This window comes from Pelodiscus sinensis, chromosome 22 (assembly GCF_052426305.1).
Source record: "Pelodiscus sinensis isolate ZL-2025 chromosome 22, ASM5242630v1, whole genome shotgun sequence".
Taxonomy (NCBI): Eukaryota; Metazoa; Chordata; order Testudines; family Trionychidae; genus Pelodiscus; species Pelodiscus sinensis.
In genome coordinates this window covers 12,604,115-12,620,206 of record NC_143073.1, presented here as the reverse complement: position 1 = coordinate 12,620,206, position 16,092 = coordinate 12,604,115, and the positions used below count along the sequence as shown (strand labels likewise).

Genomic DNA, 16,092 nt, shown 5'->3' with positions numbered 1-16,092 from the left:
CTCTTTGTTCCTCCTCCCAAGAAAAATGTACAAATGAAACGGTATAAAATGGCCCCTGATGCTAAAGGAGGAATCCAAGGTATTCTCGATGAGCTAGAAAGTGAAGGAATTGTTGCAAAGCAGCAGGCAGAATGTGACAGCCCTATCTGGCTGGTGCAAAAGCCAGATGATACCTGGAGATTGACAGTGGACTTTAGAAGCCTTAATGAGCAAACCCAGCCACTAAACACTGCAGTCTCACACATTAAAGAGATTATTGACAGTATAGAGCAGGGGTGGGCAAGAGGCTGCCAGCGGGCCAGATGTGGCCTGCCAAGCCACTGGCTCTGGGCCGTGGCTTCCAAGCTGCTTTGAATGAAGCAGCTCTATTCTGGGAGAGAGGAGGGTGGCTTTGTGCTCTGCCCGCCCCCTCAACAAAATATCTCAGTTCCCATTGGCTAGTTTCTGACCAATAGCAGTCCTGAGATTTTGCTGGCAGCAGGGACAGCCAAGGAAGCCTCCACCTTCCTCCTCCCTCCCCCCCCCCCCACCTTGCCAGGAGCAGAGTCACCTGGAGCAGCTTGCAACTGCAGCCTTCAGGTGCCTGCTGGGCTGCTGAGTGGCAGCTGCCTAGGTAAGGGCCTCCCAGCCAGAGACTGCCTTTGGCACCCACCTTCTCCTCCACCTACCTGCCCCAGGCAGCCACCTAAACCCTCTGTACCCCTTTCCTCCAGGTCACGGCTCCCTCCCAGACCCTGCACCCCCTCCTACAGCCTTCCCTCCAGGCCAGAATCCTGTCTGGCACCGATACCCCCTCCCTGCCCCTGCACCCAATCCCCTGCCCCAAGTCATCACCCAAACCCTCTGCACCCCCTTCACACAGGTCACAACTCCCTCTCAGACCCTGCACCCCCCTAGAGCTCCTTTCTCAGGCCAGAATCCCCTCCTGCACCCATACCCCCTCCTGGACTCTGCACCCCAAGCCTCTGCCCCAGATCACAACCCCCTCCTTCACCCAAACTCCCTCTCTGACTCCACCCCCCATCCTGCACCCAGTCTCCTACCCCAAGCTCCCTTCTGCACCTAACCTCTGTACCAGATCCCAAACCCCTCAGTAGACATGCAGCCCTTAACCACTTGCCAAAAACTTGGAGTGACCCCCCCCCCATTAAAAATTATTGCCCACCCCTGGTATAGAGTGTGCTAGAGCCCAATGGATGGTGGTGATAGAGATTGCCAATGCATTTTTTGCCATCCCCTTCCATGAAAAATCCTGGGGACAATTTGGAGTCCAGTGGGGAGGAGTGCAGTATGCATTTACCCAACTGCCGCAGGGGTAGGTGCATAGCCTTACGCTGTGCCATGGTATTATTGCTGAGGAGTTAGCCGGGACAGCTCTCCCTGAAGGGGTAAAAGTCTGGCATTATGTAGATGACATCATGATTGGGGGGGACACCCCAGTGGAAGAGTATGTAGCAGGGCAGGCTATTCTGTTACACCTGATGCAGTGGATTTAGGTTTAAAGCTAGTAAAATTCAGGGACCTGCTCAGGAGGTTACATTTTTGGGCATTCTCTGGTCCAGCGGCAGATGTGTAATCCCAAATGCTGTCATTGATAACATTTTGAGCTGGCAAGCACCTTCCAGCAAGCAGGAATTACAAAAGTTTTGGGAAGCCATTAGGTTTTGGAGAAATCACATCCCGAATGCAGCCCATGTAAGTAGACCTTTGTACCAGGTGATAAAAAAGAAAAATGAGTTTGAATGGGGAAGTAAGCAACAAAAGCTGTTAATAGCCTGAAACAAGCTATTGCCAAACAAATTGCTTTAGGACCCTGGCAGGATCAGGCTAATGCTAGGGTATATAGTGGCTACACTGAAGCAGGCCCATATTGGAGTTTATGGCAGAAAATTCCTGGAGAGTCACGAGGAATCCTCCTGGGACTTTGGAGTCTAGTTTGGAAAGGTAGTGAGGAAAATTATACCCCTCTGGAAAAACAGGCAGAGTGGAGGGAATGGTAGGGGCAGTACCATTACAGCGTGTACCCCAGTATCCAATATTGGGAACCCCATTTGGAAATGAAAAGCCCCAAGGAAGAGCACTAGCTTCAACATGGATTAAGTAGAAGGCCTTTTTCCAGGATCGGGCCAGATTGGGTAAGGGAAGTAGCCCCCAGTTAGTAGAACTAATGGCGACATGGCCCATTACCTCCGAACAATTGGTCATTCCCAGGCCCCTCAAGATGGATCTGCCTCCACTGGCAGCATGGGCAAAGGCATTTGCTGAGTTAAGCAGCGAGGAGAAGCACTTTGCCTTTTTCACAGACAGCTCTTGCAGGCTGGTGGGAGGAGTCATCCCTGGCGAGTCGTAGCCTTTCACACTGAGTCTGGGAACCAGGTATGGGAAGAGGGGGAGGGCCAGTCAAGCCAGAATGCAGAATTTAAAGGGGTACAGTTAGCAATTGAGGAAGCTATTTGTAGACAGTAGCCCCGAGTGATAGTGCACACTGACTCATGGGCTGTAGCAAACGGGTTGGTAGTCTGGGCTCCGGAGCGGCAGGCTGCTGGATGGAGCAGGCACAATCGCCTGATTTGGGGGGCAGAGATTTAGGAACACCTAGCACAACATGCTGGAAACCTATCCATTGAAATTGGACATATGGATGCCCACAGCATAGCACTGAGCCTTGGAAGTTTAATAATCAAGCTGACAAGGCTGCTCAGATCCATGCCATTACAATTGGCACTCAAACCCAGGACATATTAATTAAGTGGGGGCATGAGAAGATTGGGCACTTGGGAGCGCAGTCCACCTGGCAGTGGCTAAAAGACAAGGGGATTAAGGTATCGGAGCTACATGTACATAACGTACTATGTGTATGTCAGGTGTATGTGGCTGTAATAGAACGGCAGCAGCAAGCTCAGATTCCTATGGGGAAAATATCTTAAAGTAAAATTAATTTTGCCTGGCAAATTGATTACATTGGATGTGTATTCAGGGTGGGTGGAGGTGTGGCCTACCAGCAAAGCTAACACCCACAGTACCTTACTGGGTCTGCAACGAAAGATTTTCTACCAGCACGGGACTCCTAGGGAAACTCAGAGTGATAACGGTTCACATTTTACTGCTGGAGCTGTGCAAGAATGGGCTGCACAGACAGGAATCAAGTGGGTTTTCCGCATACCTTACTACCCCCAGGCTGCTGGAAAGGTGGAACGCAGCAATGGAATTTTAAAGGCTAAGCTGCACCTGGCCTGTAAGGACCAAAGGAAGGAGTGGGACGACTGCTCGAAGTGGTGTGGCAAATGGATCATAGGTGGATCAAAGGAGGGTCCCCATTTCTAAAGCGCACCCAAGGACAGCAATGAGAAACAACATATGCTCTCCCAGCTGTAAAGCCCTGGTTGGGCTCGTAAGCAGGTTATGTACTTAGATATCAAAGCTGCTACATGGAAGCCTGGAGTTGTTATCGCAATAGGTTCAGGATGCACCTATTGGGTTCTAACCCCTGAAAATAACGTAATCTCTGTGCCGGGGATAAGACTGAAACCCCGAGAATAGTTTTGTGTTCTTTTATCAGATGCTGCTAATTCTCTATCTCTGATTGGTGGACATGATTGTCAGTCAGCATATGCCCTTTTGGGCACAGGAGATTGAAAGAACGTTTCCTGCTCCATACCTGATATCTGTCAGTCTAACCTGTCCTCCCACGGCCCAGCGACTTTATGGGGTGAGAACCTTGGTAATTTACTATGAGCAGTCAACTGATCAAGTAACCTGGACTACTGACTTTACCACTAATTCCCCTTTGGAGTTACAGGATGCATTTGGGTTCACCCGGATCAAATATCACCAGCTTCAATTTGGGGAACACAACATGAGGGTGTTCATATCCCAAATAGAACTGGCAACCTTGTTTTTGAATTTAATATCTCAGTCTTAAATAACCTAAACTGGACATTATGGACAGAAGATGCCAAATATGTTACTGAAGTAGTAAACAATCAGACTGGGACTGTATATGGGACTTGCAATCATTCTATCATAAATGGATTACAGCTTACATTCATGGTTATAAATTGCAGGTGTGAATGGTTCAGTTGACTGTGCCCAGAAACCCAATAGTGTAAATCAGTGTTTCCCAAATGGTGTTCCGCGAAGTGAAAATAAGGGTTCCGCGAGAAAATTCCATTACAATAACATGTTGTTATTAAAATAATAATAAATATTAAGCATTTATGAATTTTATTGAAACCAGTTTTCATTTGTGTCGATCTCATGACCTTGTTTAGCATTTTTTTATTATTATCCTTACTTATTTGTGGTCTACTTTTTTAGCTCCATATATAAGACTGCTATTAGGGGTTCCACAAAATTCTTTTGAGTTTAAAAGGGTTCCGTGGCCAAATAAAATTGGGAACCACTGGTGTAAATATTTGGGAACAAGCATGTGGGAGATCCATGAACAGTGATTGGGCACAATTAATTGGGTGGACATAGGGACACAAATGGGGTTTGGCATGGGGAGGAGACAGCACGGTATTATCTTTCTACTGAACCCACTAACCCAGGAGAAGTACCCACTCTCCTGGGGCATGCTATGCCTGAGGATTGTGTAGTATTTTAACTGGAGGTTATTGAGTATTTTGTCACCCTAAAATGGAATATTAATATTTCCCAAATGCATTCCAATTAGCAAATGGGCTAATCTCATACTTAATGCCTGGATAACAAATAAGGAAGGCATTCAACAGGCCAAAGGAGACTTGGGGTTGGTTTTGGGAGGTGCTAGACTGGGTACTGGAATAGTAAATTTGGTAGCCCTGGAAACAGTGAAAAACAAATTGGCTAAATTGGGGCAGCTAAATCATCAAGATATGGAAGGTGTGGTACAGGACAGTGCTGGATTTCATTCCACACATTGACACCCTCCAAGTCACCCTCCAGCCTCTGCATAAAGTTGCGGGAGTATTTCAGATGCTCCAGCAAGCTTTAAAGGGCATGCCTACAAAGGAAGAGACGGCTATTGCCTGTGTTAGTACACAGACCTTTGCAATTTACCAATAGGAGAGACAAGCTGAGTGGGTGCAGAACGGGCACAATGTGATCCTGTCACAGTCACTATCCACATGGTGTAGACAATGCAAGCTGCTGTTTATTTCCTCAAGTGCCCGCAGGTTATCAGGCTATATTTACGCTCAATCAGTGCCCATGAAAACTAAAGTGGTTCCTGCTTATCAGTATGCCCCTGTCCACATGATTGTAATGGGTTGTATCTGGGCACCTAGAGTGACAACCAAGTGGCTTCTACCATCAAATGACTTACGTGATCACCGTGGTTGTCAAAGTGGGAAAAGCATGAGTGGTATTGTAAAACTAAGCACTTATTCTCAGACCCCTGTAGTTTAGACAATACTGAAGTTAGTGCTTGTGTCTTATCAGGAAAATACCATAGTTATGTTTAATTCCTGGGAGGGTTTGTGTGTAGAGTCTACCACAATAGTTGTTTGGAGCGATGGAAGTAATTCTTCTTCCCCTGTGTGTGAGTGTTGTTGCAATGCCATTGCCCTTACTGCCCAAGAAGTGGTGTTGCTAAGCTGCAAATTCAAGCAGTATCCAAGATTATTGAGGTTTACCCTGTAAACTGGACAACCAACTGGTACCTAAGTGGGATACTATTGAAATATGTTCTAATAGCCTGCTGCAATTCACCTATGGTGCAGTCTTGCTTTAAAAAAGGCAGGCAATTCTAACTGTCATACACCATAAAAAGCTTAAGCTGGCAGCAGATAGAGCAGGTAGCAGGGCGACATTGATCTATGAGGATAGGCTGAGGGAGTTGGGTCTGTTTAGTCTTCAGAAGTGAAGAGTGAGGGGGGATTTGATAGCAACCTTCAACTTCTTGAAGGGAGGTTCCAAAGAGGATGGAGAAAGGCTGTTCTCAGTGGTAACAGATGGTAGAACAAGGAACAATGGTCTCAAGTTGTGGTGGGAGAGGTCAAGGTTGGATATTAAGAAAAACTATTTCACTAGGATGGTGGTGAAGCACTGGAATGGGTTACCTACGGAAGTAGTGGAGTCTCCATCCCTAGAGGTGTTTAAGTCTCGGCTTAACAAAGCCCTGGCTGGGTTGATTTAGTTGGGATTGGTCCTGCCTAGAGCAGGGGGCTGGACTTGATGACCTTGCTGCAATTAGAAGCTGTGCCTGTTCCCACCAACTGATGCATTGAGAAGGTAGGTCATGTCCTTGTTTGTTTCATCAGACGAGGACATGACCTACCTTCTCACAATCATCTGACAATCATAAGGGTCTTAACGGTGGAACTGTGTGTGATTTATAAAAATAAGCACGTGTCTCTCTACCCTTAAAATCAAGTATCTTGGGTATTGTCCTAGGTGTAGGTGTTATATTATTGTCTGGTAACTATCTTGTTTATTGAAACAAACCTGTGTAACCTTGCACTGCTTTCCTTACTATTCTGTGCATAATAAAGATAACAAGAGTTTATCTGAGGTGTTTTTACTGGCTCCTCTCATATCCAAAAGCCGAACTACACGACACAAGCAAACTGGGCTTCCTCTGCAAATTCCACCAGGATCCATTCCCATCCTGATGCTCAATCCATGAAAGACACATCAGACTCGTACGCTACCTAGGCAGTGAGTCTGTCTGTGGCTAGACGTAGGATGTGAATCTATCTAGGAGCTTTGGGACTATGAGACTTTCGTATCTTTGCTGGTAACTTTAATACAATTGATACAAAACAATGGCACTTGTTCTTGTAATGGTTGATGTGACTTGCCTATGACTCCATGTGGCCCTATGGGATCTAGAACTAAGGAAAGAAGAGAGAACTCTAAGCCAGAGTCAGAGAATTCTGAACTTGAGACTGTAATGGCCAACGCCAAATGAAGCCACCAGTTCTGAGGTGCCAGGCTAGTGGGTTGGGAGATTTACTCGGGTCTTTCTCTGTCTGATTTGTGAGAGTCTCAGGCAGCATTCGTGTGCTCTAGCTGTGTCTGGAGTGTCACCTGCTGTCATACTGAGTGATAAGAGTTCCCGTAGCGGGTTGCTGCTGGTGCATTGTGAGAGACAGCTTGGGCTGAAGAGTAGAGGGGGCATAATCACACCTCAGTTCCCCATGGGTCCCATCTCAATGTGGAACAAGGACTATTTTTGTGATAAAACATCAGTGAAAGTGTTTAATATCGATCAGATCTTCTGGGCTGGTTCTCCCAAGGAAGAGCTGACATCTTTGAACATTAGGAGCTGAAAACTCTCAGAGCCCACGGACAGAACGGGATACAAGCCGGGCTCCCTTTCTGAGACTGCACCCACTGGGCTGGGTTGGGCTAGGCTTCTCACTACGCCACACGCTGCAGGGAAGCAAATCAGTTCATTTATTGGGATACAAAGTCAGACCAGGCTTTGGACACAGGAAAATACCCAAATGACACAAGCACCAGGGGGAGGAGTCACAAGAGGAGAAGTTAATGCTAGTTTTGCTCAGAAGCTACAGGCCTATGTGCATCGCTATTCTCTGCCATGCTCCCATGGGGTCTAGAGTTAAATGGCCAGACCCCAGTTCTCAAGGCCAGGATCCATTTCAATAGGCCCCTTATCTCAGCAGGGGTTTCAATACCACATAGCCCTTAATCTGATACTGCAAAGTGCCCCAGTTCAGGACAGAGGGAGGCAACTGCGAATCAGCGCTGGTAGTCCACACAGCGTCCGTCGCGGTGGCCAGGTCCCACATAAATACATCAGTAAGTTCCCCTACAAATGACTGTTTGGCAGAAAACCCACCTCCGACGCAGTCCTGCTCCTGCCCCAGGACAATCACACCCTGGTTGCTGACAGAGTAGCCTTTCTGCAGCCCCTTCCTAGGTAAGGGATTGCCATTCACCCAGAGCTCGGCTATGCCAGTAGCAGATTCCCAGCTGGCACAAATGTGCTCCCAGGATCCTCTTGAGCCTGTGTTTTCTGGGAAAGTGAAGACCACCTCTTCGCCCCCAACAGTCAGCGAGAGCACCCCAGGTTTGTCTTTGAAGAGGAGGATCTCGTTGTCTGTGGCCCAGGTCGCATAGGAGAAGAGGCTGTAGGGCCGGGTCAGGTCTGTAAAGTATCTGAGGCACACGGTGAACATCTGCAGAGGACGGTTGTGATTCATATTCAGGATCACGTGGGCATCAGCAGATCCCTTGGGGAAAATAAACACCTGCCCATGGAGATCTGTGTGCAGATGTGAAAGGCAACAGCTGAGATCTCATCATTCTGACAGGTTCTTATTAATGCAACTTTCTAATGTTCCCCAGTGGCTAGCTACTCCAGCCCAGGGCCTCGCCCTGCTTCCAAGCCCCAGAGTGTACACAGCACTGTCAGACAGGATTCCCAAATTTCTAAGTGCAGAAAATCAAAACACCCTTGCCTTACCCCTGCCTCCGCCCTTCTCCAATGCCCACTCCCATGCACTCCATTCCCCAACATGCACACCGTTGCTCATTCTCCCCTACCCTCACTCATTTTCACCAGGCCAAGGCAGGGGGATGGGATGCGGGAGGGCGGGAAGGCTTTGGGGTGGGGCTGGGCATGAGGGATTTATGGTACCAAAGTGAACTCCAGGCTGGGACTGAAAGTTCAGAGCATGGAAGGAGGCTCCAGGCTGGGGTAAAGGTTTGGTGCATAGGAGGGGGTATGGACTCTGTCCCGGGGATCTCGGCTCGGGGACGGTATTAGAAATGAGGGAATCACGGTCCAGAATGGAGCTCTGAACTGGGGCAGGGATTGTGGTGAGGGAGGGGGCGTGGCCTCCAGGGCACAATTTTTTATGTACATGACGGGGCTCAGGATTGGAGCAGAGGGGTTCAGAATGTGGGAGTGTCGCAGGCGCTGAAAGAAGGATGCGTGACGGTGTGGGGCTCAGAGCAGGGGCAAGAGACTGAGGGGTATCAGCGGGTTGGGGGGTGCTGGTTCCAGAGGCTCTTCCCTCAGACATCTCCCAAGAAGTGGAAGCTTTTCCCTCCAGCCTCTAGGCAGAAGTGTAGCCAGGTGGCTCCGTGTGCTGCCCCGGCCTGCAGGCCCCACCTCTGTCAGACCCAGTGGCTGTGGGTCCAGGCCTCTGGAAGTTCCGGTGCTGGCATTCAGGGTGGTGCTTGCAGGTGGGGGCAGCACACGGAGCCACATGGCAGCCGTTCTGCCTATGAACCAGACGTGCTGACTGCTTCCCTGCTGCAGACAGATCACTTAACCAGCTGGTTGGCAGTGTTAGCCAGAGTCACCAGGGTCACCCGGGTGTCCTGATCGAAAACTGGATGCCTGGCAGCCTGACTGGGAGTGGCTTTGCTGGGTTAGGCTTGGGCCCACATTTAACTCAGCAGAAGCTGCTCTGTCCCGGCCCACAGCACCAGTTTAAGTCAGGAGGTGTGGCCCGGTCTCCCCTTCCTCACCCTCATAGGCCCCTGGGTCAAAGGCCAGGCCTGCCACATCCCAGTGTTACTTCTCCCCAAAGTCCTGCTCCCTTCAGCCTTTCCCCTGGCCACTGAATCTCACTGACAGCGTCCTCCCACTCAGCAGCTAGAGCAGATGCCCCAGGGGGAAGGGCGTGTTTATCAGAAACACATTCATGGAGAACAGACACCCAAGGCTCATAGTGGAGCCTCCATTGCCGGCCTTCTTTAAATCAAGAATGGGAAGCTTTTCTCAACCCTCTGCTGTCAAAATTAGCATTGGGCCGGTCTCTCCAGTACAAATCGGGAAGATGGAGTCTTGGACTCACCCAGTGTGGCTCACGTCCTGCCCCTCGCTAGCAAAAGGAGGAGTGTGGAAAGGGTGTGGAGAGGCCAGACACACCAGAGGGTATGTCTACACTACAGCGCTAATTCGAACTAACTTAGTTCGAATTAGTTAATTCGAACTAAGCTAATCCAAACTAACACATCCAGACTAAAAAACTAGTTCGAATTAGCGTTTTGCTAATTCGAACTAGCATGTCCACACAGAGTGGATCCTGAACCGGGGTTAAGGATGGCCGGAAGCAGTGCCGGCAGGGCATCAGATGAGGACTTAGAGTGTGGAGCTGCTGTCTCAGGCTAGCCGAGGGCTGTGCTTAAAGGGACCCGACCCCTACCACGGACAGACAGTTCTCAGGGGTGCCCCGCTTGCAAAGCAGTCCTGGCTTGGATTGCCCGGAGTACCCACACTGGGCACATCACAGCACTCGGCCATCAGACCAGCTGCACTTGCCGCAGGCTGCCATCTGGGGAGAGGAGGCAATTGGGGGGCTGCAGGAGAGGTTCCATCCCCAGAAGCCCGCAGAGCTAGCCCAGTCCTCCCCATCGGGGGCTTGTACCCCATTCCTCCCTCACCTCCTTCCACTTACCCCTCCCTAGCCCCCCTTCCTGATGTACAAAATAAAGGACAATTGTGTTCAAAAATAGAATCTCTCTTTATTGAACAAAACTGGGGGAGACTGGGAAAAGGAGGTGGGAGAGGGGAAGAGAGAGGGTGGGAGAGGGGAAGGGAGATGGTGGGAGAGGGGAGGGCAACTACAATGATGAGGGGTTTGGAACAGGTCCCATATGAAGAGAGCCTAAAGAGACTGGGACTTTTCAGCTTAGAAAAGAGGAGATGGAGGGGGGATATGATAGAGGTCTATAAAAGCATGAGTGGGGTGGAGAGGGTGCATACAGAAAAGTTCTTCATAATAGAAGGACTAGAGGACACCAAAGGAAAGGAATGGGTAGCAGGCTTCAAACTAATAACAGAAAGTTGTTCTTCACAAAGCAAAGAGTCAACCTGTGGAACTCCTTGCTGCAGGAGGCTGTGAAGGCTAGAACTAGAACAGAGTTTAAAGAGAAGTTTGATCAAGTCATGGAGGTTGGGTCCATGGAGTGGTATTAGCCAGGGGGTAGAAATGGTGTCCCTGCCCAAAGTTCGTGGAAGGCTGGAGAGGGATGGCATGAGACAAATGGCTTGGTCACTGTCTTTGGTCCATCCCCTCCAGGGTACCTAGGGTTGGCTGCTTTCGGCAGACAGGCTACTGGACTAGATGGACCTTTGGTCTGACCCAGTACGGCCATTCTAAGCTCAGGGCTCAGGGTCGGGGGTCTCAGTGGACCACCCTGATTTTCATGCAAACCTGCTCCTGGGTGGCCAGGCTGGCAGCTCTCCTGCCCTAGCCGGCCACTTTCCTGTGCCTAGTGCGGAGATCGTGGATGAGGTCCACGATGTCTGCACTAGCCCAGGTAGGTGCCCGCCTCTTGCGGTCCCGGGCAAGCTCCCGGGAGCCGCCAGCCTGGTCCTGGGAAGAGGGGGAGGGCTGGGGGGCATCGGGTGGGTGTCTCGATCCGTGCCAGGTGCAGGGTCTGCTGGCTGGGTGCTGGCAGGCTTGCACCTGGCACGGGCACCGTAGCCAGCCTGTGCTCCTTTAAGGGCTCCAGGGCTGGGAGGGGGGCAGAAGAGTTTCCCTGGTGGTGCCCAGAGTGGCCACCAGGGAAACCTGGGGAGGGCTAGCCTCCCACTAGTTCGAATTAAGGGCTACACATCCCTTAATTCGAACTAGTTAGTTCGAACTAGGCTTAATCCTCGTAAAATGAGGTTTTCCTAGTTCGAACTAAGTACTCCGCTAGTTCGATTTAAATTCGAACTAACGGAGCGCTAGTGTAGCGCCTATTAAAGTTAATTCGAACTAACGTCCGTTAGTTCGAATTAACTTTGTAGTGTAGACATACCCAGAGGGACATACACAGAGTCTGCCAACTTCCACACACCAGGGACCATGAACTGCAGCCCCAAAATCAGGCACCTTTAGAGGAAGGGTTACCTGTGCTTTCGGTCTGCCCCACCTGACACACTGCGAGTGGGTCACAGTCAATTTCATCTCCTCTCCCAATTCTACTTGGCCCCTGCAGCTCCCCCAGGCCTGCCCATTGCCTACCCAGTAATTAACGCTGTCCCCGCCACCACCGTTGCTCCTCCTGGGTCTCTTCATCCCCCTCTCCAGACCTGGATGCCCTCCCCTGGCAGGCTGGGTGTGCCTCAAAGGGATTTTCACACCCTTCTGGCCCCTCTCTGGAAGGGACAGCAGTGGACCAGGATTGTAGTATAATCTCACCCCTCGTAGCTCTCAGGAGGGGAGGGGACAGAGGAGACCTGAGCTGCTGGGGCCTGTTCCCTTTCTCTCTCCCCCACTGCGAGGGTGGCTTTCAGTCGTCATGGCGGGGAGCTCTGGCTGCAGAAGTTGTGATTGATTTGTCTACCTCAGGAGTTGGACAAGTGGGACATGCAGCCAATCAGAGGGCTCCAATTTTTAGAACACCTCACGTAATGGGCCGACGGCTCCAGCCCGACCAATCCCGTCTGTGAGAACGTGGCGGGAGCTGGTGGCACTTCGCAGGGGAGCCAGATTTGGTGACCCAGACGTGCTGCGAGCCTGGGGCTCCCCAGCCAGAGGTGTTGGCACAGGGCTCCCTCACACCCCCACTGCACACAGCCCCACCAATGCTTCCCACCAGGCCCTGGACAGGGCGCTGCTGCCACCCCTAGGAACAGCCAGTGCACTGCACCCTGAAGTCTAGCACAGCAGGCTTGGGACAGGACTGTAGCCATGGCCGCGTGTTTCTGACGGGACCCAGTGTCCTTGGTAGTGTGAGGCAGCCATTCTGTTAATCCTGGAGCCCACGCTCAGCTGGGTCACTCCCTGCCCAGCCAGGGCTTGACACCTGGCGCAGCCAGCACTGCCCCTACCTGTCTGGGCGATGGCTCCTGAGAGGCCAAGGAGGACGAGGAGGCACAGTTGCAGCTTCGCCATGTTTTTCACGTGCAGAGTGACCAGAACGCTGAGAAAGGAGGTGGGAGGCTGCTCTGCCCAAAGCCTGTGCCCAGGCAATGCCAGTCTGCAGGCGCGGGGACCTGATTTATCCCTGAGGGGAGGTGGGAGGAGAAATATGTTCAACCAATTCCATCCAAAGAGAGGTGTCTGGAAATCCCCGTTGGGTCTTGTGCTCATGTCACCATCTTGCAGCTGTTGTTTCTTCCTCTGCGGGGCAGATGTCTGTGCACCCAGCACTTCCCAATTACTGAGACACTTCCTATGACACGGGGGTCACATCCCTATCACAGGGGTCACCCAGTTTGCTTCATGCCACTGAGCTTACCTGCCTACCCTCTGGGTGCTCTTCCACCCTGTTCTGTTGGACCAGATGCTCTGGTCATCCCCAGACAAGGCACAAATGTGGAGTAAAAGCCCACTAGCAGAGCAACTAAATAACAAACACCAAACCAGCTCAGCTAAAACAAGAGTTTAGCCCTCAAAAGGGACCTGAATCCTTCTTATTTTGTATAAATATTTTACACAGAGAAAGCTCATAAGTTCACTCTATTTATCAGTGAAAGAGAGAGATGCGCAGTGGTGCATCCCGCTCAGGTAACAATTATTTACACTGGATGTGAATATAAACAAGTGTTTTCATTGGACATAAAAGGTGGGATGTAAGTGAAACGAAAACATACAGATCAAAAGAAGTTACTAAGCCATGTCTCTACTAACGTGGAAGTTTGAAGTAAGGTACACAACTCTAGGTGTGTTCATTGTGTAGCAGAAGTCAACGTACCTTAATTCAAACTTTGGCACCCTTCCACGGTGGGAGGCTGATGGAAGCAAATGCTCCCATTGAATTCCCCCTCTGCAAATGTTAGGGAAAGGAGGCGGGAGGTTAGTGGGGGCAGGTTGCTGGAATTAACTTTAAATTCAGTGTCATCATTAAGTCCATGATTTTTGATGTGCTCCAGGCACCACCACAACAGGTGCCAGGAGTGGGGAAAAGATGGCAGCACCACTTCCAGTCTCTGGGAGGAACTCTGAAGGACAGTGCCCCCATCCCAGTCACTGGGACCCATAACCACACTGCTGTGTAAACGTTCCATGGGAATAAGCAGGAGCAAAATCCTAACGTTTTTGTCAATGGATTTTGAGATTTCCAAGGCCAGGCTCAGCTCAGCAATTGCCAAGGCAGTGAATTAGTAGATCCGTATCGGGAGAACTAGAACTCATTTCTGATTGGACCCGAGGTTGAGATTCTGATGGCTGGCCACACCCCTTTGGTCATTTCTTTAGGGAGCCCTTTGCCATAACTCACCTCTGCCTTGTGGAAGCCATTTGCCTCTAGACTGTAGGGAGCTTTTTCCCTACACACAGGCCAGGGGTGAACAATTTAGGACTCAGGGAGAGCACAGCAAGGGTCCAGAGAGGACATCAGACCATGGCCACCAGGACTGCTGGGGCCTCAGCAGCCTCTAGGCTTCCAATCTGAGAATGCTGCTGCTCCCTTCCCGGATGTCTCATTTCTGACCATCTCTGGTTGAGTCAGTCGCCCTCTTCTGCTTATCCAATCAGTGCCAACCTCAATCAGCTTTGCAACTGGTCCTGTCTGTTGCATACAGGAGGGAGCTACAGAGATGGAGAGGGCTCAGGGTGGGGCAGGTGATTGCAGTGCGGGATGCTTACCTTGGGCAGCTCCTGTTTGGTGTGGGGGGAGGCTCTCTAGCTTGACTGGTGGGATGGTCACTTTCATGGACAAGCGCAGAATGTCAGTACAGACAGGCTCCTGTTATACAAAGGGGGTGTCCAGGCAAACTGAGCTTCCTAAGGCAGATTCCAGCAGGAACCATTCCCATCCAGATGCTCAATCCATGAGAGAGACATCAGACTCGCACACTACCTAGGCTGTGAGTCTGTCTGTGGTTCGACGTGGGGCATGGATCTATCTAGGAGCTGTGGATGCTGGGACTTTCGTATCTTTGCTGATAGCTTTAATACAATTGATACAAGACAATGGAGCTTGATCTTGTGATGGTCGATGTAACTTGCCTGTGGCTTCATGTGTCCCTATGGGCTCTACAGCTAAGGCAATCAGAGAGAACTTTGTTGAACTCAAGTTGTAACGGCCAAAGCCAATCCCGCGATGATGTCCTGCACTACTTGGCTTCAAATAAAGGCAAAGGCTACAGAGCAGTGTGTGAAGGGAAAGGGACTGAGTTGGGCCTAGATTGTAGCCAAACTGTAGTAGGGTATCCAGAGCCAACCACGTTTCCCTTCTGTCATGATCTCTTCCTTGAGCCGTAACTACCAATAGTCTAGCAATAGCCAGCAAACTAGGTATGACAGGCCCCAGAATGGGAATTTGGAGACCAAGGGAGTTGAAATTACACAGGGCTCAGGGATTTTATGGAGAGAAAGGGAGAATTCCTGGCACAGACTTGGTGTGGCACCCTTTACCTCCACGCACCCTTAAGCCCCAACATTCACCCTTGTCGTAGAGTTATGCTCTATTTCATACAACGCCTGCCCTGTAAAATAGCACATGAAAGGTCATGAGCTGCTAAAACCCATCGGTCAGTCTAAGTATGAGTGTGTGTTTTAAGTAGTGACTGTGTGCAGTGTGGATGTTACTAAAAGACCTTGTAAGCTTGAGGGTCTCTACTGCTCAGTGGTGATCCACTCGCAGCAGTGTTAGTCAGTGGGTTTTTTTGTGACGGTACACACCGGTAGGGTGCACCAGCATCACTTTTTCAGAGCATCCGCGCCATGCCAGGAGGGGCAATGAACTTACACTGGTCAGGCTTCTGAGCAGGACAAGACAGTACAATTGAGGTGCCAGGCTAGGAGGTTGGGAGATTTACTGCGATCTTTCTCTGTGTGATCTGTGAAGGTCTCAGGTAGCATTCATGCGATCTAACTGTGTCACCTGCTGTCATACTGAGTGATAAGAGTTCCCGCAGGGGGTTGCTGCTCATGCATTGTGAGAGACAGCTTAGTCTGAGGAGTTAAGGAGGTATAGTCGTACCCCAGTTCCGAGATGGACCCCATGAGTCCCATCTCACTGTTGTAACCCGATCTAATATTATGTTTAAATTCTAATTACCCACCTTAGAGTTGACAGGGTCTTTGTCCCAGGATCAGGCCCAGTATTCAATGATACTATGATTGGGAACCCTGATGTGCACAGTGGCAACTCTCACAATATGGAAACGCTTGTATATTTACAATATTTACAGTTTATTAATATGGTTAGCAGAGTCACAAACACCTCAGTTCCATAAAACAGGAAATGTCC

The 16,092-nt window shown here is 50.2% G+C and overlaps 1 protein-coding gene and 1 long non-coding RNA gene across 2 annotated transcripts in view; one reads left to right on the top strand and one right to left on the bottom strand.

Annotated features, from left to right (window-relative positions):
* The window catches only part of LOC149521811 (uncharacterized), a 70,739-nt gene that overhangs the window by 45,298 nt on the left and 9,349 nt on the right, over window positions 1-16,092 (top strand). The gene's annotated exons all lie outside the window — the stretch shown is intronic.
* LOC102457008 (C-reactive protein-like) lies at window positions 7,311-12,883 on the bottom strand. The gene is made up of 2 exons (XM_006115237.4): window positions 12,725-12,883; window positions 7,311-8,212 (listed from the first exon to the last, which is right to left on the bottom strand). Exons 1-2 carry the CDS (start codon window positions 12,786-12,788, stop codon window positions 7,599-7,601), a joined length of 678 nt encoding a protein of 225 aa, XP_006115299.2. The 5' UTR covers window positions 12,789-12,883; the 3' UTR covers window positions 7,311-7,598.